This window comes from Salvia miltiorrhiza, chromosome 2 (assembly GCF_028751815.1).
Source record: "Salvia miltiorrhiza cultivar Shanhuang (shh) chromosome 2, IMPLAD_Smil_shh, whole genome shotgun sequence".
In the NCBI taxonomy this organism is placed as follows: domain Eukaryota; kingdom Viridiplantae; phylum Streptophyta; class Magnoliopsida; order Lamiales; family Lamiaceae; genus Salvia; species Salvia miltiorrhiza.
In genome coordinates this window covers 48,376,133-48,401,643 of record NC_080388.1, presented here as the reverse complement: position 1 = coordinate 48,401,643, position 25,511 = coordinate 48,376,133, and the positions used below count along the sequence as shown (strand labels likewise).

Sequence of the window (25,511 nt, the reverse complement as noted above, 5' to 3'; positions counted from 1 at the left end):
TTTAAATGATACTAATAACTTATTTATTTTAAATTTATTTTCTATAATTTTTACATCAAATTAAAGATCTTGTCATCATCTTTAATTTAACATCCATATTGAATATTTTTTTATGAATCAAAGTTTATGATTTTTAAAAGAGAACCAAAATAAAAAAAGAAAAATGAGGAAAGAGAAATTTTGGTGGAAAAAGTAGCCGTTATACTGCTCTTTTATATATTATATAGATGATTTATTTAGCGTACTGTTTCTCTCCTTTCTCCTGTGAATTTACAGCAAGCCAAGGTCATAGCAAATTCCTCGAAAGTTAGACTGCAGAGATCTATCATCTAATCCTATCTCAACTTATACATTCATTTCTGCACTTTTACAGATGCAATAAATATTTTGAATACAAAATAAATAATCTATTCACAGAATCACTGCGACACAAGCTTTAGCAACAAATTAAAATCTTTTTTATAGCAAATTAAGAAATCTGTTTTAAACAAAATCTGTTTTATAGCAACATCATACACCGATACAACTAGATGTAAATGTAGGAGTGAGAGAGAAGAGACTTACGGAAAGGCTGGAAAGCTGTAAACTTATTACTAGTTATTACTTAATGAAAGAAATTATAACTAAAATATCAAAAAAATTAAAAATAAAATAAAACAGTGGGCGGGCTTTTTGGCCCGAAAACCCCGAGCTTTTTAGCCCAAAGCCCGATCAGCCCGACGGGCTGATTGGGCGGGCTTTTTAGGCCCGGATTTTTTTGGGCCTATATTTTGTACAGCCCAGCCCTAAACACGGGCGGGTCGGGCCGGGTCGATTTTGCCAACTCTAATCATTAGTAAGATATTTTCTTTCTATTGTTTCTTGTCTATTTTGAGGGGTAATAATTTGGGTGATTGGATTACCCTCAAGTAAGGACAATGGTTAACTCATTCCCACCAAACAACAAGTAATGAATTCAATTAATTGAATCTCTTTCCCACCTCCAAAATTACCCAACCAAACATAGGCTAAAACCATACTGCATAACGCATAATGCAATGAGAAACTTGCTCCAACGATACTGCAAAACCAAATGCATTTTGCGTTTTCAATTATTTTTTGAACAGTATAACGCAAACACATTGTCAATCTTTGAAATATTACATTTAAGCCCAAATTCTTTATGGGTTGAAAAAATAGAAAGGTTGGATTGAAGAAATACCACGAATAAGAAGAAGCTAACGTTTGGTTGAGTGAAGAAGATGAAGGTCTGGACAGAAATTATGAAGAAGAAGAATGAAGGAGCGACATTTATATTTTATTTATGGCTTTCTAATTTGTTGTAATAGTATTCTTTTACTCGTCCATATATGATAAGTGTGGTCGGGGGGCCCCCTCCCAAATTTTGATTTAAAATATATATATATATATATATATATATATGTATGTATCTATTCATAATTATAAAAGAGTCTTATTTTACAAAAAATGATTTGCTTGTTATATTCTCCCGTATAGATTTAAGGGCAAATTGCATGAAAATACCATACTTCATACCAAAATCTAGTTTTTTGACAATCTTTTTTAGCGTGGCAATAATTGCAACGAGCTTTCAATTTGTTGCAAGGTCCGTCCGGAGTTATTTTCCGGCCAAATTAAATTTGAGTTGAAAGTCGGAATGCCAAATCACACACCCCATTCCAATCCCACGTCACCCTTTCTCTCTCTTCCCCCTCTTCCCCTCCCAAATGAACGATCGCCTGACCGGCCAGATGAACGGTCGCCGTCTGTCCCCCAGCCCCGCCGTCAGTGCCATCAGCTTCACCCTCCCCAGATTCCCCACCTTCTACCCCTTCTGCATCTCTGAGATTTCCCTTCGGGTGGCTGTGCGCCACCGCGGCAGAGCCCCTTCCGCTTCTCTGAGATTTCCCCAACGAGTGGTCGAGATTCCTCTCATTCTCCCCCAAATCTACCCCATTTTCCCCTACCCTCTCCCTCCTCCTCCCTCTCTCACTCTCCCTCTCCCCATAAAGAAATCCGCCCAGATGAACGGCCGCCGGCTGTCCTCCAGCCCCGCCAACAGCGCCATCAGCTTCGCCCTCCCCGGATTCCCCACCTTCTGCCCCTTCTGTGTCTCTGAGATTTTCCTTCGGGTGGCTGTGCGCCACCGCGGCAGAGATCGAGCCGCTAGGGTTGGAAATCTTCTCCAATTGTACCAAACACCACGTCTAGATTCGCAGCTGGAATTTCAGGCGACGGCGGCGAGTTTGCCTTAACCAAGAGAACTAGGGCGCCACTACTTGAAATTTGATATCTGAAATTTGGTGAGAGTCAGAAAGAGAAAGAGGGGCAATCGAGTGGAGGAGAGAGATGGGGGGGGCTGCTACTACCAGCTGCAGCTCCGCCATCGCCGGTAAATGAGAGAGAGATGGGGGAGGTTGTAGGCGGTGGCTTCGCCGCTGTAAATCGAAGCAGAGAGCGGTGATTGACCTTGGCGGCTGATGCGGTCGCCGGAGGGAGTCCCAGTGCTTACGAGGTTTAGAGATCGAGGGTGTGAGTCTAGTGTGTGTATTCGAGAGGGTGACGTGGGAGGGGAGGGGGGTGTGATTTGGCATTACTAATGCCACGTTGACATTCTGGCTGCCAACTCAGATTTAATTTGGCCGAAAAATAACTCCGGACGGACATTGCAACAAATTGAAAGCTCGTTGCAATTATTGCCACGCCAAAAAAGATTGTCAAAAAATCAAATTTTGGTATAAAGTGGGGTATTTCCATGCAATTTGCCCTAGATTTAACTTAATGTTAATTGTGTTATTTAAAATTATAATTTATGAAAATATTGTTAATAATAATAATAATAATAATAATAATAATAATAATAATAATAATAATAATTATTATTATTATTATTATTATTATTATTATTATTATTATTATTATTATTATTATTATGCTTGTCTTTTAATAAAAAAATGCCTAAAATGTACGGAATGCCCCAAAAAAATTTGTAATGTATTGAAATTATAGGATCTATGAAAATGTTATTCTTTATTATTACTATTATGCTTGTGTTTTAATAAAAAATACCTAAAAAGTACGAAAATGTCTCAATTTTTTTTTTGTAATGTATTTAAACTAGTTTGTAATGTATTGAAATTATATAATTCATGAAAATGTTGTTCGTTATTATTATTATTATTATTATTATTATTATTATTATTATTATTATTATTATTATTATTATTATTATTATTATTATTATTATTATTATTATTATTATTATGCTTGTCTTTTAATAAAAAATACCTAAAATGTACAGAATGCCCCCAAAAAAATTTGTAATGTATTGAAATTATATAGCCTATGAAAATATTGTTCTTTATTATTACTCTTATGCTTGTATTTTGATAAAAAAAATGTCTAAAATGTACGGAATGCCTAAAAAAAATTCGGAGGCTACCGCCTCCGAACCTCGTAAAAGTCCAGTCCCCCGAACAAAATTCCTAGCTCCGCCATTGAGTGTCGTATTTTTGCTATTTTCGTCCGTCCACAATAAGTATGATATTTCCATTTTAGAAAATATACCTTTATACTTTTAATGACATTCACACAAAATATTTACAAAAAACTCATCTCACAACCATTTATTAATTACTTAACAATTAAACTTTGGTGGGATCAATCTTCCACTATATACACATCTTTCATTATTTTCTTAAAATTTGTACCCTCTCATCCACTCCAGTGGACCAGGGAGTATTTTAAAATCGGGTTAATTAATTTAATTGAATGTGGGCTGTTACATTTTGGGCTATTGATTTAATATTTTTTAAAACCTGACTTAGAGAGCCCAAAATTATTTATACTAGTACGCCCGTCCGTGCGATGCACGGCAAGCATCGAAATTAAACGGCATATATAAATAAATTAATAAATAAATATAAATATTAAAGAGAATAAAATATAAACAAATGCTAAATACTACTCCTATGTTTTAAAAATAAAATAGTCAACATCATTTACTCAATGAAAATTCAAATTTGAAAATGTAAAGTTTCGACCTTATATAAAATGTAATGATAATTATAGTTATTAAACAATTGAAAATTATTTGATAAAATTAGTATTACTATTATTATAGAATATTACAAGTCATAATAAATAAATAAATCTTTTTATACACAAACATAAATAACAAAATTATATTTGAAATTATATTTTTAATATATCTATAACTAATTATCCATCTACAAAGTTATATTAAAATTAATATAATTTGAAAAAGGGAAAATGTGCAGATTGGCCCCCGAAGTAGTAGCTCCTATAGCGTATAACCCCTCTTACTCACTGTGTGTGCGATTAAACCCCTGAACTCCGAGAAAAGGGTGCAAATTCCCCCCTCTGACCTAACACCATTAAGTGTCCGTTAATGTTTAGGTTTAATTGCACCCTCTACTTCAGGGGTGGATCTGCACCTTATTTTATTTTATTTTTTTGTAAATTTCAGCAACCCACCTCCGGCATCAACTTAACCGCCCCCCGTACTCATCGGCTCCAACTTACACTTTGTCAGCTCAGACGCGCTCAATCTCTTGATCGTCAACTACTTACCGCCGACATGCAGCAGCATCACCAACTCCAGATGTGGACCTGGATCGAATCCTGCTTGGTCCAAATCAATATCCGTATTTTTTTACTTAGGTCAGGATTCGGTCCAAATCCATTAGGTCCAAAAAAATGAGATTCATGTCCAGATCCATTAGATTCACAGGGTCTCGAGTCCTGACCCGGATCTATTCTTTTTTCTCTTTTAAAATAAATTTACAAATATTAAATTAACCAAAAATAAAACCATAATTAGTCTAGAGTGTTAATAATTATTCAAAAATAAATAAATAAAATTTAAATATATATTATATAGATAAATATATACACAATTAATATCATAAGCCTAAAAGGTTAAGGTGTTGGAGGAGATGCTGTTGTGCGGGGCGGTGAAGAAGCTGGTGGCGTTGTTGCATGTAAGCGATGGGCAGTCGACAACCAAGAGATTGGGCGCGTGTGAGCTGACAAGGTGCAAGTAAGAATCGATGAGTACGGGGGCGATTAAGTTGATGCCGAAGGTGGGTTGCTGGAATTATAAAAAAAAATAAAAATTAAGGTGCAGATCCACCCGTGAAGTAAAGGGTGCAATTAAACCCAAACGTTAACGGACACTTAACGGCGTTAGGTCAGAGGGGGGAATTTGCACCCTTTTCTCGGAGTTCAAGGGTTTAGTTGCACACACAGTGAGTAAGAGGGGTCATACACTATAGGGGCTACTTTTTTTTTTTTTTTGAGAAACTATAGGGGCTACTACTACGAGGGCCAATCTGCACATTTTCCCTTTAAAGAAAGAGTTATATAATGAACCAATATATTTTCCTTCACCTTTCCTATATTCTAAACTATTAAATTAAAATAATATGTAAAACACAAAACATGGTATCTACTTATTTTACCTTTAAAAACACAAAAATAAAAATAAATACATATATAGAAACAAATTTAGTAGAAAAAAGTAAACATTTCATTAAGGAGGGAGGGTTTTAAAAAATCGTTAAAGAGAGTAGAGAGGAAAGTTAAAAAAATTATTTTAAAATTTAAATTATCATTAATTATTTATTTATTTTTATTTTGAAATTTTAAAAGTTCTTAAAATTTCCATGAAATCATAGCAAAAAAAGTTACAGATATATCTATGAAATCATACTTATGCACAAAAAAGAAGATAAATCTTTAACGAAAGATAAAAAATATTTAAATGAAAAAATAAGTAAATGATAACGAAAATCATTTAAGAAAAAGATCTAAAATAAGAGAGATGAGAGAGAAGACAATTTAATTTGAAAATTTAAATTTTAATATCTTTATTATTTTAAATCTATGCTATATCTATTATATATCAAATTAAAGCTAATCTCATGATCTTTAATTTGACATGCATATTGAATATTTTATTGTTATTTAAATTACAAGAATTTTTAAAAAGAAAGAAAAAAAAAGTGAAAAAACAATAAAAGAAAATATAAAAAAGAAGTTTAACTTGGAAACAAAAAACTGCTCCCCACGTTTTGGTAGAATTGAATTAATATGTAATAACCAAAATTTAAAAAATAACTAAATTTTAAATTATGGCGGGAAAAAATAGCCGTTAAACTGCGCTTTTATATAATATATAGATTAATGTATGTTAGAATTATTTTATCTTATTTAATAAATGTTAATTTTAGTAGCTTTTTTCATTGATCAATAATCAAGTATTCGATATACTCCCTCTGTCCCACTTCAATAGGCTCATTTTCCTTTTTGGGTAAAAAAAGTTGTACTTAATTGGTGTGGATCACACCACTTTACTACCATTTTTCTATTAAAAAGTAAATTTTCTTAATCTCATTGCCCAAAAGAAGTGAGCCTATTGGAGTGGGACGGAGGGAGTAATATTTTAATTTATAAGAAATTTAGTGATTGAGTTATGTGTAATTTTTTTAAGAAAGTATATTTTTATGATTGAGAATGTAAAAAAAATAGTATGAGAATGAATATATAAACAATATACTTTTGCACATGATTTTGGCATAAATAATTGAAGTGAAATTACTGTTTATTTAATATGACATTTACCCGAAAAATAAATTTGAATTTAGTGTAAAGGGTGAGAGAGAGTCCTGCAAAGTCACATTGTGAAAATATAGAGAAACCCAAACTCATTTTGGAAGTCAGATGTGAGCTATCTCTTACTAATTCATCAATTTATAGATAATTACTTACAAATTATAACATGGAATATGAATGGGTTACATTACACTAGAATAGAGCAACACAAGTTGAGGCCCAGAAAAGTTTGCAATAAAAAGGACTAGAATTAGAGTGTCGACACGTTATTTCTTTGTCCAGAAAAATAAAATTCAATAAAAACCCAAGTATTTGATGAGCGTGAATGAAGTGAGAGCACAGCTCCTCTCTCCCCAATCCCATGAAGCTTCTTCCCCTCAGAATCTGGTGATTCATCGCTCACGACACTCTCACTTTCCCCTGCATCATAAATACACACACATTGATTCAATCGCATTATTTCAGTGCTAATTCCGCCTTCCAGAGATGACCTCACTTTCCTGCATCGCCTCCTCCTTTTCTGCAGCTTCTTCACAATCGACTAGACCCCTCTTTTCCTCCTTTTCCGCCAAGCCGCATTTCGTCGACTTCTCTTACCGTCGGTTGGTGTTCTCGAGTTTTTACCCCCCTTTTGTTCCAATTTTATGTGTGGGATTACTTGATTTTAGGATTGTGCAGATAGCTCAATAGTTTGTTTGTTTGATATTCCACTGAAAAACATGTATTTAAATTTGGGGCTAGATTGGTGGCTATTTTGTGTCTTGACATGATTTTCCTTTTTTTTTTTTTTTCACCTGATTGCATGGTGATGATTATACTATTTAGGTGGCATCTGAATGACTGAAAATTTGGATGTTTACTTGAAAATCCATATTTTGAGCTTTCAGAAATTAGGGAGATTGATTCGAATTCTCATCAGTTTGATGTTTCTATACTTTTTTATGTCGAATGCCTCTCAATGGAAGGATAAGATTGTTTCTGTGAGTTGCTTCAGAATTATGATTTGTCATTGCTTATAAAGCTCTGCTACTCATCTCTTGATTAGTGGCAATTATTTGTTAAATATGCCATAAAGACCTTTATAATATACTAGTTTTCATTTTACTCATTTTTGAAGTCAGGTTAATGAGATTGTGTTTAGATCAATGAGGAACTTGTGATCATTACTATCATCGTCTTTTTCATATTGTTTTTCTTCTCTGGAGGAAATGGAAATGTATGATATAAAACTTGACAAAGCTTACAAAGTATAGCATCTGCTGATTTTTCAATTTCATTGTTTATTTCAATGATAAAGAACCGGAGGTTCCTCTGAATTGGTTGACACTATTGAGATGAGGGTAGTGAGAATGAGCTATCTGAATTTAAACTATTTCCCATTGTTTTAAAGATCTATTTTATCTTTCTTCTTCCATAGATCATGCAGGGTTGGTGTCAAGTGCAGTTACACTGACTCTGGTGTTAGAGAGGATTCAAATATTGGTACTATTGATGTCGTCGCTGATGTTAAGACCGAGCGAGTATGTTGTCAAGCTTTATCACAAATCACAATGCTTTGTTACATATTGTCACATGTAGCTTACATAGCTTAGTAAGCTAACGATCACTTGTTTGGTGATTAGGTTGTAGTTCTAGGTGGCAGTGGCTTTGTGGGTTCAGCAATATGCAAAGCTGCAGTGTCAAAGGGCATAGAGGTCATTAGTCTTAGCAGGTGCAAGAATGCCGCTTGTATAAGCTGAATAATGTTTTCTCTTTCATATGACAGTAAAGTCCTATAGATTCTCATACAAAATCCACTGATAGATCATGAACTTTATTTGTTAACAGGTCCGGCCGACCATCTTACTCGGACGCATGGGTAGATCAGGTCACTTGGCTGACAGGCAGGGTTTTTTTTTTTTTTTTTTTTTTAATGTGGCTAATGATTAATATAGAGTGCATTTTGATCATTCAAGAATCAAGAGTCTATGCCGGGTGTGTGATATAAAGATCTTTAGATGATTTTGTTCATACACTCTTCAAAATTTAAATTTACTCCCAGAAGTTGTCTGCATAAGAATCATTGATTTAATAAAAACAAAGACTCGATTAGAACCAAAATTGAATAACTGTAAATGGTACAACCACAATAACAATAATCAATGATAGTTCTCCATTTCGACATAGAGGATTTTCTGCCACAATGCGTCTTTCTCTTCTGTGTGTGCGTGTGTTTTGTTTTTGCTCTCTTAAGTGCATATACACACAGACATAAAGAGATTAAAAGAGTGTGAGATTGCTACACTACAACATTTACATACAGTAGGAACCTAGTAAAATCACTAGGGCATACTAACAGCTCACCGACCTCTCACTACCTTCCAACTAAGCATCAAAATGATTAGTGATTTTCAGGAGATGTCTTCTATGCAAATTGGGACGAAGTGCTTCCTGGTGCTACAACAGTTGTTTCAACACTGGGAGGTTTTGGCAGTGAGGAACAGATGCAAAGGATCAACGGCGAGGCTAATATAGTAGCAGTAAATGCCGCTAAAGAATTTGGTGAGTATTCATTCCTTTCATATTATCCAACCAAAACAGTGGCTTATAGAGACTGATTCAATTGCTATTGTGCTTTCTCGTTCTCTGTATTTGAATGTGAAAGTATATTTATAATGTTTTTCCACTACGAGTGCACTGTTACTAATACCATTGCCCTTCATAAGCTAAGCACCTGCTACATGTGTTTTCTTTTCCCCCTATTGAACCTAACTTGGATAGAGAGACGTGAGAGTGCATAATGAAAATGATAATCAGAAATTTCATGTTATGTGGGGGTAATGGGAAAAGCATGTCTTGGCTGAGTTGATGTTAGTACATAAGCAGTTTATTCCGAGTAGATCCCAATTGTTTGAACGATGATATCTTGTTACAGCTCACAACCCATTCTCAGCATACAATCTTATCTTATCTGCTGATTGAGCTACTAAGTTGAGGACCATGGTACTGTCATCAATGGCATGCTAATATATCGTTCACCCATAACTATTGTGATGCATTTCTTATTTACTTTGTTCTATCACTGCCTTGATTATGTTCGTGGTTTATCACATTTTTTGGCGGTTTAAGTTTATCCAATCACACCTTGTTGATTCATATTTATTTAGTTGTCAATATTACTTATCCCTTCAAATCCATACTAAGTAGGCTTGGGTTTGAGTCATCTTTAGTCTGCTTGCTCTACATTATTCAAACACAAATATTTTAGCAATGCTATTTCATTTTCTCTTTTGTTTTCTCCCTTTTCTGATGTTCAAATTTCCCGGTGAAGCTTAAGATGAAGAAATTCATTTGGGAAGGACACGTTTTTGGTCATTAAGCTAACATGTCAGCTACGTGGAGATGTTTTCAGTTTACCTGCCATCAATTTGTGTTTAATGGATCAATCATTTACTTTCATTTCCACGCAGGTATTCCCAAGTTCATATTGATCTCGGTTCATGATTACAATCTGCCATCATTTCTACTGTCGAATGGTTACTTCAGCGGAAAAAGGAAAGCTGAATCTGAGGTTCTGTCGAAGTATCCAGCTTCAGGTAATTGGCGGCTACCTTTATTATTTAGGTTGTGAGTGATTCATCTCTGCCCCGTGCAATTTCCTCTCTCGACAATGCTTTGTCATATAATATTGATAGTCTACAATTGAACTTGGGCAGGCGTTGTCTTCAGACCGGGGTTCATATATGGGAAACGAAAGATTGATGGTCTTGAGATTCCTCTGGACTTGATTGGGGAGCCAATAGAGAAACTTCTGAACGCAGTACAGAATTTTACGAGACCTTTGAACTCTCTGCCTGCCTCTGATCTACTGTTGGCTCCCCCGGTCAGTGTAGACGATGTCGCGTTTGCAGTCATAAATGCCGTCTCTGATGATGATTTCTTTGGCGTTTTCACTATCGAGCAAATCAAGGAGGCGGCAGCAGCAGTAAAGCTGTGAATTTTTTAGTTGTGGAAAACTTGCAAGACCTTCGGTCTTGTACATTAGATCCTGCAATAAACTCGACTTACATGTTTCACTTTTCTAACCAAAAGAATCATAAGCTAATAGTAATATGACTCATACGCTCACGAATCAGAACCATGCGTTTCAATCATGTTTGTTGATGAGCTGTTATTTTATCTCAAAGAAAAAAAAGAGATAAACTATTATTTAAACTCATATTAAGAAATAATAGGTATAAATGAATAAATATGAATCAAAGTTTAATTAAACCCTTACTACCAATTATGTGTTTTATTTATGGGAAAATTGTGTGAAAATACACAAACTTTGCCAAAAATCCATATTTGACGCGAAATTAGGATTTTACATTTTAATACACCAACTTTCGTTGTTGTCCAAATTTGACACGACTTAATTCTTAAAAATTCAAAAAACAACCCCTTTTTGTAAATAATTATACAAAGACCCACTTATGTTATTATTTGGGATATTTAGATATTTCCTTATGATGTTTTCTTTTAATCTTTGATCCGCGCCTAAAATGGTTTAAAAGAAAACATCATAAGGAAATATCTTGTTTTGGTTTAAATGTCTCAAATTATAACATAAGTGGGTCTTTGTATAATTATTTACAAAAATGGTTGTTTTTTAAATTTTTAAGAATTAAGTCGTGTCAAATTTGGACAACAACGAAAGTTGGTGTATTAAAATGTAAAATCCTAACTTCGCGTCAAATATGGATTTTTGGCAAAGTTTGTGTATTTAGGTGCAATTTTCCCTTTATTTATTTAATTAAGTGAAACAGTTATTACATCCAGTTATTTGGAATCTTGCTTCATAATTATTAACCAGACTATTTTTTCGGAAAATATGGGAATGCTAAATTGCTAATGTAGTGAATAAATTTTTACGATAAGCAACATATTAATTAGGTGACGTTTGGGGGCTAAACGAATAATTTTTCTTCATAGTTCACTAAAAATACATGAAGATAATGGAATGAAGCTCGAGCATTTCACCAATGAAACAGAGATTTTCAACCAATAAAACTAATGTAGTGAATAAAATTGACATGTACACAAGCGAATTAAAAGATGTGAAATGCATAAAAATAGAATCATTGCAATATAGTACCGACGCAAATATTGTGGCCCGTTTCGACATCTCCACATTGCTAATGATATGAGTTTGTTGTTTAACACAGCAGGAATTCTAGAGTGTTGGGGGAAAAAAGCTAGCATTAGACATGGAATCACCAACAATCAATGGATTGTCCCAACATAAGCAAAGCCAATAGAGTACAATTTAAAAAGTACATAGCCTTCTAGTTTTTGTGCTTGAAAAATCAATCCATCCTTCCCTTGAGAATTCTCTCTGTAACTTCTGTCGGTGTGCTGTTACAGTTATACAACATTAATGCAAACATTTAGGTTCTGGTTGAAATTTACTTAAAGGAGACTGATGCAGTACACTAGACCTCTCTTTTAAAGGTCATCAGAAAAATACTTACACAAGATAAACATGCCCTCCCCAGCCACTCAAACAGTCACGGTCTACTGACGATATCAGAGCTTGGGAGATGGTCTCGAACAATTCCTCAGCTTCCTGATATTTGGTATAAATAACAATTAATACATCACTATAAGCAGAGCGTTTTGTTAACATGTGGAGCTTTATTATCAATTAGCATGTCATTAGGCGCCTCAAATGAAACAAAGAAGGTTGCTCAATGAAACACTATATTAGACTGGCATGTCATTAAAAGCTTCAGATGATTGATAGCAATCACTATATTCTATGACGAAGAATTGCTCCCACATCCCAATAAAGCAGCCAAGCTGGACATTTTGAAGTGTTTGGTTCACCGAAGTAGCATCAAGTAAAGGAAGTTCTCGGGCACAAAAGCAACATAAGGATGGAAAACAGGGGACGGTGCAAAGAAAAATCACAAACTATATAGCATACTGGGAAGTAGGAATTCCTTTCATTCGTATTACACGAGACACAGCAGAACTTGTTCTTAAGCACCAAAGTATTCATTCTCCAAATCAAGTTATTTGGCAACTAAAGCTAATTTCTTCAAGTATGTAGTAGTAGGTACTAAACCCAGTTAAAAAATGTGCCTATGGGATCTCCGAAAAATATTTTAAAAAAAACAGTAAGGAATGCTGTTCAAAAATTTAAGTAGCAAGTGGTCAGATATAATCAACATCAAGTATAGTAGCAAACCATGTCAGGTTTGAACATTGATTCACAGGCACCATAGAGTGATTCAGAGGCAGTTCCAGCGACGACAAAATCTTTGGCAAGTTCCCTGCGTTCATATGGAAAAAATGAGTCAAAGAAAAGGAAAAGATAACCTTGAATGATATCTTCTATATATAGGTATACACATTAAGCGAAGGCCTGGATAAGCATCACTGATAAAGATGGAGAGCATATGGTAACACACTAACACTAGCAGTAATCATGTAATAACATAAAAAAGACTAATATCAACCTCATTTGAAGAACTCGACAAAAAAAATCGCATGAGAGACAAAAGAAGAATCTTAGTTATTCATATATACTAACCCTCAAATCTCAATCACTTCCAATGGAAGGAAATGCCCCCATGTTTTTACGTTCATTTCACATTTAAGCTATAGTTTTGCAATATAAAGGAAAGATTCATCAAATCACATTTAGCCCACAGTTTGAAGCAATCTCATTAGCAAAAAAATGAAATGATAAGAAAATGAAGAAAAGGAGTTTGAGGTACTTTGCCCCAATGGAGTCCATGGTGCAAATGAAGGGTTTGTCATCATCTCCCAATCCAGCAATAACAGGCTGGCAAAAGTATGGACCAAACCTGAACCAAATAAAAGAAAGAGATTAGAACATTCTGAACCTTTTCTTGGACAAAATATACCAACCCCAAGTCCACCTAATTAAAGAAGTGACTATAATTTGTCAGGGGTAACGCATTCTTCAACTCCAAAGAAAATTTACAACTTGTTCTTCACTCAGAAATAATGGGATAACTGGAACTGGTGATGAGAATTATCGGATTGAAGTTAAATGAAATTTTTCTGCATCTACATTTGCTGCAGACAGCAACTTAATCTCTGAAACAGCTGTGGATAGTAGCAACCACAGTCGATATAAACTCTGGAACAGTCTTACGTACCTTTTCTCATAGAGAACTGCAGATACGAGGCTAGCAAATGTTTCAGGCTTCATGTCCCTCTCTTCCCTAAGATGATATAGCTTGTGTCGGAATACAAGCCTCTGATACCTTTAATTGGATTCAACCAAAACACAAACCAATAAGCCAGATCATAAACTAGGCAAAAAACATAACAATGTATATACATTATACACATAACCAAAGGAGCAACGCTATCTTCACATGCATCAAAACAAGAACCGTTGTTTTTTAATATTCCTCGACCAAAATCTTGGCAATCAAGACATAATAAAAGGCTCTCACGGCTGGCAACAAGGAGGCATGTGGGGTGCTTTTCTACATTTATATTGGTAAGGTTTCTGAACAAGTGCATCTGCATTTTCTCCTAATCTAGTATTTATCTGTTAGGTGTAGATCAATTGCTATGAGTCTTTATTAGCATTATTTGTATAATAACTGCTAAAAATACATGTATTGGTAATCATTTTTTTTTATTCAGGGGGTATAGCAAAAATCACTAGTATCATTCTGAGCACCTGCACCTCACTCTCACATACCAGCATATTCTAAAGCCAGTGTTGGAAAGGAAAGAACTAGAAAGCAATACAAACCCAGTAGCATATGCAGGCCACTTAAATTTCTAATCTCTCTTTCCCCACTAAAACTTATTACGATACAGAAGAAAGAAAAAGGCACAAATGCGAGATAGCATCATTCACGAACATAAAAAAACAAAACGAGTTTGCCCTAACATGCCGGTAGATATTGGCTAGTCAATGCATCACAGCGGAGTTTAACATCGCAAAGCCTATACCACACTTTAAGCTTCAGAATTTGCGAAAAAAATAAAATAAAAAAATCGCACACAATTTTCATCTCCAACCAAAATCAATCAGCGCTTGTAAGGAAATGTTCAAAATGCACCAGCTTACAGAGTTTGCGCATCAGTAGCAAGGCCAGCAAGACCGATAAAGAGCTTAGGGTGGATCCTATAAATCTTCTGGAAGTCGGTGGCGATCGTCTGCAGCTGCACACCGAGCCGCCGGTCGCTGGCGATCGCGAAGCAGTTCTTCCCCACCATCGCCACCAGGGCGCTCCCATTATACTCGAAGATCTGCAATTCTCGTCGCGTAAATCAATCAAACTCAACAAATCACATAAAAAAGGGGGCAAACATAGGGTTTTCAACAACAACGCTGCCAAACTTGGAAGTAGATATGGTACAAAACTTACCGACATTAAGATTGGATAGTGATGCAGATGCAGAAAATTATCAAAAGCGAAAGCTTTTCTTGGCTATATTTTGTGTGTGAAATTGTGGGATTAGAGAGACATTTGAGCTGCTTTTGGTGCAGCGATGGCTTGAGTGAGGGGGCAGTCCCAAAGAACGAGTCGGACCGGTTTAGTCGTCCGATCCGGTTCGGATGTAGTGGGCCTAATATATATTTTTTTTAAATATCCAATAAAGGTAACTTGAGAAAAATGCATTACTACTACTCGGGTAGTGGGCCTAATATTTCTCGATTAACACTGCTATTAATTTTTATATTTTCTAATTAATTTTTTTCACTTTTAATTTGTTATTTTTAGTGTAATTTTAAGATAATTCACTAATTCAATTAGAAGACGTTTGATTTGATGGATGAAATAGATAAGATTAATAAGTTTGATAGGATTAAAATTTGATCACACTAAAGTTAGGGTATATAATTTTTTGTGAAAATAATATAATTTTTAAAATTTTAATTTTTAGTGATACATATTAATTAGAAGATATAATAATAATAATAATAATTATTTTGTAACAAATATTTATAAAATAGTAAAATTAATAGTGTAACATAAGGAGACATAGTAAACTATGGGATAAAATGACATATTTTAAAGCATTTATAGTGGGGCTCGTTTGCGAGCCCCTCCGCATTGGCTAGCCTGGGGGCTCGAGGGCGGGTGCGACAATTTAAGCCGGGTTAGAAGGCAATCGCGTGCGAGCAAGCACACACCATATTTAAAAAAAAATCATTTAAAAATAATTTTAATTTTAATTAAGTATAATTTTTCTTTTTATAATATTGTACTCCAAAGTCAGTTATTCTGATTAAATGAGTATTAATAGCGGATTGGATTACTAGTACTAGTACTATCCTTGTAAAGTTGTAGTACAAGAATTTAATTTAATTTTCTTATAAAACAAAAGAAAGCAATTTTTTTGTGTATTGATGGAGTATTTTAATTAATGCTAGATTTCCCGCATGCTTCAATTTTGAGTTGATGTGTTTCCGTATGCTATAATTAACCAAGTTAATGGCGCAGTTGATGCATAATCTGCGAGAGAGAGAGATGGTGGGGTGGGTGTTGGTGTTGTGGTTGGGCATGGCGGTGGTAGCTGCCGCCGCACTTGGTGGCCAAGTCAGGTATGATGGAAGGTCGATAATCGTTGATGGCCACCGGAAGCTTATCTTCTCTGGTTCTATTCATTATCCTCGAAGCACGCCTCATGTACAACCACTCTCTCTCTCCCTCTCTAAATGCTTCGTTTCTATTCAATTTGAAAAAAATAAAAATCATGTCATTATTTTTGTTATGAGCTACTATTAAAATATATTCCACATAAATTTTCAGTTGTCGATTAACACTGCTATCAAAAAATGAACGCCGCTATTTTATATCGAAATAGTTGCCTCAATATCTACACTTGAAAGCAAAATAATCTCTCTACTACTCCTATATTTTATGCCAAAATAATCTACAAACTTTAGTCCAAAAATGATAGTATATATATATATATATATATATATATATATATATATATATGTCTTTTATAAATTAACGCTATCAAAATGAAATGCCTTCACGATCTCACCTATAAAGTAGAGATGGCATGAGAGATCGATTGACTTGAAATCGTAGTCATAAATTTATCAAATTAAAATTTTGGTAAAAAATGGCTTAACTATCTTGTAAAGGCATGCATGCGAGATCTGTTGACTTTGAAATGAGATACTTAATCATAAACTTATCAAAGTTAGAATTCAATTAAGTCGATGCCTTGCCTTCATCTTTCGAGTTATGATCCAAGTGTATCTGAAATTTCTCTCGTTATGTATTCACTTTATAATATTTCCCCCAATAAATAAGTATTTATAGAATTTTATCCTAGCATGACTGAATAATATATATGATTTTAATTACTAAGACATATACGTACGTTATTTTCATTTCACTTATATTCTTGAAAAATATGACCCAATCACATGCACCGTAGTTACTCCGACGTCAACAAGTTAATTTTAATTAATCAAGTAGACAGATATATTCCAAAAAGTGAAATGATTTTTTTAAGGGAATTTGTCCCCCCCTTTTTTTTCTTTTCTTTTTTGAGAATAATTTGTCCCAATTATTGGTGTATGCTTTATCACGGTTTTCCTGATTGTGCTATTTATTTAAAAACGTAGTAAAAAAAATAAAATAAAATAAAAACGTATACCAAAAAAATTAAAAACGATTTTACGAATATACAATAGTTACTTAATTACCATATGGGATTCATGATACGCTGCATTCTCTTTTTTTTTTAATAAAATTATAATTAAATAAATTATTTATACAGATGTGGCCATCTTTGATATCAAAAGCCAAACAGGGAGGACTTCATGCCATTGATACCTATGTATTTTGGAATCTTCACGAGCCCCAACAAGGACAGGTACAATATATAATAGAAAAACAAATTAAAATGCGATTTAATGTGTTCCTACTTAATTCGTGTATGCATTATAAATTATAATCCGTCCATCCCAATTTAATTCAGTGACGAAAAGAAGTGCACTATTTAAGTTGGAACGGAGGGAGTAGTAACATATTCATAGACATGGAACTGATCCTACAGTACTTTTGTCATATATATATACTCAATTCAAATAGTTATTTTATTTATTTATTACTATTATAAAAAATGAATATAGTTTTAACAAGGCTCAGCTCGGCCCTTGCAAGCGTCTTCTTTTAATTCTTCAAGGATTGTTAGTTTTTTTTTTTTAATAAAATCGATATTAATTAATAAGCGGTGCATATTTGTAAATTGTAATATATAGATTATGCATTACCAAAAGATATAGTTTTTCGAGATAATTGTATGAATTATCCTACATCAATATATCCTAGCATGTATCACACCGAATTTGAAAAATACCAAAATATACTTAATCTTGTACATGATGATGATAGTAATTAATTTTGTGGTATGAATTTTCAGTATTATTTCAGTGGAAGACGCGATATAGTAAGATTTATGAAGGAAGTACATTCTCAAGGCCTCTATGTTTGTCTTAGAATAGGGCCCTTTATAGAGGCCGAATGGTCTTACGGGTAATTAACTAAACCCTCTCTTCTAATTTATTTATTTATTATGTTAAGAAATATAAAATGACCACGCACCTATTAATTGAGAGGAGAGTGTTTTACTTCTACTAATTAAAAAATCAAGCCATTTTGTAAATTAATACTTTAGTAATTTGTCTGCTATAGAGGCCTTCCATTTTGGCTCCATGACGTTCCCGGCATTGTTTTTCGATCCGATAACGAACCGTTTAAGGTATATATCTTTTAGTTTTCTTTTCGTAGCATGATATCTATATTATATGAATAAAAATAACTAAAAGTAAAAGTTTTTTTAAAATTGTGAAAAAATGTAAACTTTCAAACCAGTCGATGCGACCGGGTGTACCCAATAATTTGCGATATTATATATCGAAAGTAATAATTGTTCAAAACTAATAATCAATAATTCTTACTTTTATTGGCGCGACAGATTCACATGCAAAATTTTACGACGAAAATAGTGAATATGATGAAGTCTGAGAAATTATTTGCCTCGCAAGGAGGACCCATTATACTTTCTCAGGTTCACTCTATCTCTACCTCTCTAATTTTTTAGTATCACATTAGAAATAGAAAAATAAATAATAAAAATGATTTCAGATCGAGAACGAATATCAAAATGTGGAAAAGGGCTTTGGCGATAAAGGGCCGCCTTATGTCCGCTGGGCTGCGGAGATGGCCGTGGGCCTAAAAACTGGCGTGCCATGGGTGATGTGCAAGCAAGATGATGCTCCAGATCCCGTGGTAAACCACATCTCTCAATTTTTTTTTTCAAAATTTTACTTGGAGTATGCCAAATTAATATCTATATTATCAATATTTTAAATAATTTTATACTATATAACTGGATTTTTGAGTGCTGACGTTCCAATCAGCACTTCTATTAACGAAGTTGATAGTATTACTATTAACTTATAATTTTGCATTAATTTCAAAATATTTCAAACTTATGAACATAAAACGATATCTGTTCGTTTTATTAATTGGGCCTGTTTAATATATTATTGGACCTTAGATTAATGTTAGGCCCAATCGAAAACTAATTAAATTTGATGCGTATTGTATGTGTGCAGATTAATGCCTGTAACGGGTTGAGGTGTGGAGAGACATTCGTAGGACCAAATTCACCAAATAAGCCAGCCATTTGGACAGAAAACTGGACACATTTGTAAGAGATCTACACATTTTGCTTTATTATTATTATTATTATTATTATTATTATTATTATGAAATTAATACTAATTTGTTACTTTTGTTGTATCTATGATTGTGAAGCTATGACGTTTACGGCAACATCACCAAAGTGAGAGCGGCTGAGGACATCGCGTACCACGTTGCTCTATTTATAGCCAAAATGAACGGGGCCTACATAAATTATTACATGGTCACAAAAATTAATTTCACCATTTCGATATATATAATTACGACATGCATCTCGTATTAGCTAGTATTATACTCATAAAGTAAAATGTTTCTTGATTTTAGTACCACGGTGGAACCAATTTTGGAAGGAATGCTTCTGCATTTTCTCTAACTAGTTACTACGATCCAGCTCCACTAGACGAATATGGTATTGCTCATTTATTACGCCCATATATCCATTCTTACACATCTAATTATTTTTTCAAAATTCACAGGTTTGATCAGACAACCAAAATGGGGTCATTTGAAAGAGTTGCATGAAGCAATTGATCGGTGTTCAAACACCCTACTATATGGAACTAAAACTAATCTCTCTTTGGGCCCATGGCAACAAGTAAATGCTTCAACAAATATCATGTCTATATATATATATATATATCTAGTGAGAATTATATTTTTATTCAGAATGTTCATACAAATTTCACTCTTTCTAAAAAATTAACAGGCCTATGTATACAAGGGAGAAAGAAACGAATGTGCGGCATTTCTTGTGAACGCAAATGGTGCAAACGCAGCAGCCGTCCGATTTCAAAATCAGACGTACAATATTCCTCGAAAGTCGATTAGCATATTACCAGATTGCAAAACAGAGGCATTCAACACAGCAAAGGTATGCATCACATTAAAAACGTTATACTACAACAAGTTTCATTTATTTATAGTGTAATGTATTAAAATTGGGTCCATCATCTCCTAACAAGCCCTCTCACGTGTGGGCCGATATGACCTTACGGTCCAGATCCTTATCATCAGCAACTTGTGCCTGTTCTGATACCGTATTATAATGGGTTCATCATCACTTTGAATGGAGCATTTACTTTTGAAGATTAACTTAGATGAATTAAAATAGTATAGTCTAATCCAATATTTATTAAGAAAGTTTTGGCTAAGCTTATAATCTCCAACAACTTATAAGATATTTCAAGAGTTTATGAAATGTCATATCTCAAGAACTTAATTATAAGTTGTCAAAATATTTGTATAATTATCCTTACAAAGTACTGAGAGGATTGTGAGTTAGAGATAGAAAATCCTAGTTAGAAAGAGAAAATTGAAAGGAGATCAAAGTGGGGAGGATATATGATGAAAATAACAAATAAGAGTAGAATTATTTTTGTAAAATAAATGTTGCTTATTAGATTATAAGAATGAATTGAAACTTTGGAATGTCCAAAGGGCGCCATTTTGCTTGATTCATATCTTGAAAGGGTCGGACCAACAAAATCCTAGTAATGACAGTCAATCATAAAAAGTAAATGTCCCAAAAGAGTCTTAAAATTGCAGGGTTATTGAAGTGATGTATTGAAAGCAAAATCTTTATCAAATCGATATGGGGCAAACATGACTTCAACATAAAAACAATTAATTGTTGAAATAGGTGAGCAGTAAAGAGAGTAGAAGAAAAATGGCGGCGGCTGTGGAGTTGGCCTCAGTAGAGATGTGGCAAGAATTGGATGAAGTTGTTGCAGTGTTTGATGAAACCTCGTTGAGATCAAATAGGTTGCTAGAGCAGATGAACACCACCAAAGACACATCTGATTATCTCTGGTACACTGCTAGGTAAAACATCAACATTCTTTCATCTAATTTATCATGTTTCTCATAATTCCATATAATAATTCTTGCATAAGTGCTACTTAAGCTACTCATGTTTTGAGATTCTAGTATATTTATATTTTAATTTATCTCGTATTAATATTATATATATCAAATTTTCTTTTAAACTATATCGAGTCAAGAATAATTTATTTGTATATATATTCTTTTATATAAATTATGTAACATAAAGCGATTGCATTATACTAGTATTTATTAATTTTTGCATAACTATACATAAATTGAGCTATACATTATTCATAGTTTGATTTTTTTTTCTTAGAGCAATGATGGCATTTGTAGAATATACGATGTGGAGGTGTCGTCCTCGTCCTTAATGAATCTATAGTCTGTGAAATTAACATTTATCATAGATATAAAAAAAATTGTAGCTTCCAACTTTATTTAAGCTTTAAATGATAATTGGTTGCAGTTATGAGCAATCCGAGGAGTCGCAGTCTACTAAGATAAGTGTAAATTCTGGCGGTCATGTGTTGCGCGCATTCGTGAATGGTGAATTTATTGGTGAGATAATACTTACTGACATTATTATTATGAATTTCTATTTCTTTAATTAAAAACGAAGAAAATTACAACAAGCTATAATATCTTTTTTAATTTCAGGCTCCGAACATGGGACTTACAGAAATCAAAGTTTGGTTTTGGAGAAAAATGTTTCTTTGAAAAGAGGAATGAACAACATCTCATTGTTAAGCATAATGGTTGGATTACCGGTATATATTATTCTTCACTTTTCTTGTCTAATTACTACTCTTATCCAAGCTTAATTATTTGGATAAAAATCATTGCATGTGTTTTCATTCGTAAATAATAATGGAAATAATTAAATTGGCAACTATATATAGGATTCGGGGGCGCATATGGAGCTCAGAACATCTGGTTTGGAGAAGGTGAGGATCGGAGAAACAGACTTATCCAACCATCCATGGGGATATCAGGTATGCATTGCATACCATATATCAAAAATGTGATAATAATATTTTATTGGATATATGGGTTTGGAACTTCACACAAGACTCCACCATCATAATTAAATTTGTATGACATTGACAAGGAATCCTTAAAATTGCTGAAATTTAATTTGACTATTTTTTTGGATTTATTGCAATGCAAAAGGTGGGATTAAAGGGGGAAAAGATGCAACTTTACACAGAAGAGGGTTCAAGAAAAGCAAAATGGAGAAAATTGAGCTTAGCTTCTCGACTTAAATGGTACAAGGTAAGAATGTTGTATCTACATTTCACCTTCTATTAATTCCAACAATAGTTGTTTGTATTTGCACTAATTAACTTCTTCAATATTAATTTAATTTGAATGATCTTATTAGTCCAAATTTGATGCACCCAAAGGCAATGATCCTGTTGCACTAAATCTGGCATCAATGGGGAAAGGGGAAGCATGGATCAACGGTGAAAGCATCGGTCGATATTGGATCTCATTTCTCACCCCTCTAGCCACTCCTTCACAAATACAGTAATTTAAACCTTTTTTTTAAAAAAAAACTTCATGTCGATTCTTTTTTATCACTTATTGGATTTTAATTAAATATATGTGTAAATATTGCAGGTTTCACATACCTAGGTCATTCTTGAAGCCTAGAGATAACTTGTTAGTGTTGTTTGAAGAAGAATGGGGTAGTCCTCTCGGCATATCAGTAGATACTGTTTCTGTAACAATGGCATAATTTGTAAACTATTTTTGCCTTAAGCATAATGAGTAAAATTAATTGTGGAGAGTAAATTAACTTTTTTTTTTCATTTGTTTTTTGTTTGTGTTTTCACATGGGAAGTCTACTCTATAGAAATGGCAAGTATAGAATATGCCCCAATATTTTTGACATATGTATGTAGAAAATGAGGGGTGATGTGAATATTAAAAATGGGGCAAATATCAATCAAATGTTCAAACCATATGCATAATTTCAAAAATATTCTCAGTTATTGATAATATCAGTTAATTAAAGGTCCCAACTATATAGCTTGTAACAAAAATGTCATAAACTATTGAATGATTTTTTTCGATTTTGATTTTCCACGTAAAAATTCTTTGTCTCACATTTATTATATTCAACATCAAATTTGTTTTTTTATTTGTTTGGTCCCATTTTTAAATCCAGCAAGAAGAAAAAGAATTTTCTTGGTTTCGGTGTGCAAGTGTAATTTATTTTGACATTCTTTAGTATTTATCCACCACTTTTTCTAACAGAAGGTAAATATATATCGTTTCATTAACTAATTAATTATATTAATTAGTCATAATCAATTAGTGCAGTGCATCGGGGGCCGGATGAGATCTATTCCACAAGTTATTGTGGAGTTCAATTTTTTTTAGGTCTTATCTTAGAGCGTTTTGCGAAAATAGGTTAATTTTTTCAGCCTTGTATGATTGGGCCATTTTATTTAAAATTTTGGTGTCCATGAGTAACCTGATTGAGCCCAAATGTGCCTCACAGATCTCGAATTTTAAAATAAAATGACATAATTCTACAATTAATTAAGCTAAAAAAAATTAGACTATTTTTACAAACCATTCTAAGATAATAACCTAAAAAAATTAAGCTCAATAAAATGAACTCCGTGGTTAATAATAGTGAAAAAAAATTGGTGGGAGAATAAGAGAGATAAAAAAGAGGAAAAAAACTCTTCTTTTTTATATTATATAGATTTCGAGTCATTAATTTTTTTTTTCATACTTATTAGGTGATTAGGAATCGGCTGCGCATGCTCGGTAAGATGGGCTGGAGACTCCTCACTGACCCGGATGCTCTTTTGTGTCGTGTTCTCAAAGCGAAGTATTTTCCGAATACCGACTTCCTTAATGCTAAAGTGGGTCATAGCCCTAGCTTTTCATGGCGTAGCATCTGCACAGCTCAAGACTTGGTTCTTCGAGGTGTTAGGTGGAGGACTGGTGATGGCGCGAATGTGCGTTTCTTTGGTGATCCTTGGCTGCGAAATAATGATACTCTACGAGTTTCGTCGGCTCTCCCCCCCCCCCCCCGGCCTTGAGGATTTACGTGTCTAGGAAGTGATGCTCCCGGATTTACTTGGCTGGAACACTGATGTTCTAAAGAATTTGGTTTGTGAAGCAGATTTTCGAGAGATTGTGAGCATCCCAATTCTTCCGAATCAAGGCCCTGATATCTTGATTTGGCATTACTCGAATAATGGAAGGTACTCGGTCAAGTCCGCTTACAAACTTGCCAGCTCCCTTACTTTGGATATTACTCATAATGTTGAATGTCAATGGAGCCGTCTTTGGAAAATTGATGTACCACCGAAAGTTTGTCATTTCCTTTGGCGTGCCGCTAGACGTAATCTGCCCTCAAAGGAGCGTCTGCTATCCCGGAGTGTGGCGGTTGGAGGAGAATGCCCCACTTGTAAAGGGAGCTTTGAGAACTTGTGGCACACGTTTATTGTTTGTCCTTTCGCAGAAGATTGCTGGCGCTTGGGGGGATGGCATAATTTTATCACCAATATTACTGAGCATAGTGAATCGTTTGCAGACGCCTTCTCCGAGATTATTGATGATCGGGACTCCGAACGACAGGCCAACATTTGCATGATTCTTTGGCAAATCTGGAAGGATAGAAATATGATGGTGTGGCAGGAGGTTGCCCCGGTTCCGTCTCGCTCGATCGTGCGAGCTGTTGCTGCCTGCAGTGACTGGAAAATGGCCCGCGCCTCTCCACCAAACCAGGTACGTACTTCGGCTGTCGCTGCTTGTGTTGGATGGCACACTATTCCCAGTGGCTTCATTAAATGTAATGTGGATGCGGCTTTTTTCAATGAGGATCATTCTATGGGAATTGGGATTGCCATTCGAGACCATATGGGAAGCTTTGTGATTGGAAAGTCCATCAAACTCCCCGGAAGATGTAGTGTTGTGGAGGGTGAGATGTTGGGGATAAAAGAGGCGTTGTCTTGGATAAAGGAGCTCGGTTTTACCAAAGGTTGGGTGGAATCTGACAGCAAGAGTGCGTGCGAGATCATCACTTCGGGCGAGAGGAATATGCTTGAGTTGGGTGTGATTGCTTCTTTTTGCCGCCGGGAAATTAGGGAGCTGCCAGATGTTGGTATTTTGCATGTTAGTCGTGATCGAAATGTCATCGCTCATTTGCTAGCGAAGGCCGCGAGAGATATGTATACACATCATGTTTGGAATGAACCCCCGTCGTCTGTGGTGGGTCATCTCCTCGTCCCATGTTCTTGTGTTTAATAATATATCTCCGTTTTCCCGTCAAAAGAAAAAAAAAAAGGAATCGGCTGCGCATGATTACGTTTCTTTTATAATAATAATAATAATAAT

The 25,511-nt window shown here is 34.3% G+C and overlaps 3 protein-coding genes across 3 annotated transcripts; 2 read left to right on the top strand and 1 right to left on the bottom strand.

The window, feature by feature from the left end:
• Window positions 1-6,825: 6,825 nt before the first annotated feature.
• On the top strand, window positions 6,826-10,750 carry LOC131011856 (uncharacterized protein At1g32220, chloroplastic). Its single transcript, XM_057939734.1, has 8 exons — window positions 6,826-7,023; window positions 7,102-7,238; window positions 8,054-8,156; window positions 8,259-8,347; window positions 8,464-8,519; window positions 9,031-9,177; window positions 10,086-10,211; window positions 10,332-10,750. Exons 2-8 carry the CDS (start codon window positions 7,123-7,125, stop codon window positions 10,610-10,612), a joined length of 918 nt encoding a protein of 305 aa, XP_057795717.1. The 5' UTR covers window positions 6,826-7,023; window positions 7,102-7,122; the 3' UTR covers window positions 10,613-10,750.
• Window positions 10,751-11,705: 955 nt separating this feature from the next.
• Window positions 11,706-15,205, bottom strand: LOC131011857 (proteasome subunit beta type-3-A). The gene is made up of 7 exons (XM_057939735.1): window positions 15,021-15,205; window positions 14,720-14,901; window positions 13,788-13,895; window positions 13,380-13,469; window positions 12,848-12,932; window positions 12,129-12,223; window positions 11,706-12,012 (listed from the first exon to the last, which is right to left on the bottom strand). The coding sequence occupies exons 1-7, from the start codon at window positions 15,024-15,026 to the stop codon at window positions 11,964-11,966; spliced, it is 615 nt and encodes a 204-aa protein (XP_057795718.1). The 5' UTR covers window positions 15,027-15,205; the 3' UTR covers window positions 11,706-11,963.
• An 812-nt stretch (window positions 15,206-16,017) lies between these two features.
• On the top strand, window positions 16,018-23,018 carry LOC131011855 (beta-galactosidase 16-like). Its single transcript, XM_057939733.1, has 18 exons — window positions 16,018-16,286; window positions 17,398-17,493; window positions 18,043-18,155; window positions 18,315-18,381; window positions 18,598-18,690; window positions 18,768-18,911; window positions 19,241-19,335; window positions 19,443-19,551; window positions 19,653-19,737; window positions 19,805-19,923; window positions 20,035-20,199; window positions 20,968-21,149; window positions 21,619-21,710; window positions 21,810-21,919; window positions 22,052-22,144; window positions 22,323-22,424; window positions 22,534-22,679; window positions 22,773-23,018. The coding sequence occupies exons 1-18, from the start codon at window positions 16,092-16,094 to the stop codon at window positions 22,888-22,890; spliced, it is 2,124 nt and encodes a 707-aa protein (XP_057795716.1). The 5' UTR covers window positions 16,018-16,091; the 3' UTR covers window positions 22,891-23,018.
• The last annotated feature ends 2,493 nt before the right edge of the window (window positions 23,019-25,511 follow it).

Excerpts from the sequence above, each read along its gene's own strand:
- LOC131011855 (XM_057939733.1), top strand. The coding sequence starts at position 16,092 with ATGGCGCAGTTGATGCATAATCTGCGAGAGAGAGAGATGGTGGGGTGG. Across the intron at positions 19,552-19,652 it reads CCTACATAAATTATTACATG|TACCACGGTGGAACCAATTT; the intron begins GTCACAAAAATT and ends TCTTGATTTTAG. Across the intron at positions 22,145-22,322 it reads ACCATCCATGGGGATATCAG|GTGGGATTAAAGGGGGAAAA; the intron begins GTATGCATTGCA and ends GCAATGCAAAAG.
- LOC131011856 (XM_057939734.1), top strand. The coding sequence starts at position 7,123 with ATGACCTCACTTTCCTGCATCGCCTCCTCCTTTTCTGCAGCTTCTTCA. Across the intron at positions 8,348-8,463 it reads GAGGTCATTAGTCTTAGCAG|GTCCGGCCGACCATCTTACT; the intron begins GTGCAAGAATGC and ends ATTTGTTAACAG. Across the intron at positions 8,520-9,030 it reads TCAGGTCACTTGGCTGACAG|GAGATGTCTTCTATGCAAAT; the intron begins GCAGGGTTTTTT and ends AGTGATTTTCAG.
- LOC131011857 (XM_057939735.1), bottom strand. Across the intron at positions 13,896-14,719 it reads GCTACTGATGCGCAAACTCT|GTATCAGAGGCTTGTATTCC; the intron begins GTAAGCTGGTGC and ends ATCCAATTAAAG. Across the intron at positions 13,470-13,787 it reads GCAGTTCTCTATGAGAAAAG|GTTTGGTCCATACTTTTGCC; the intron begins GTACGTAAGACT and ends TATTTGGTTCAG.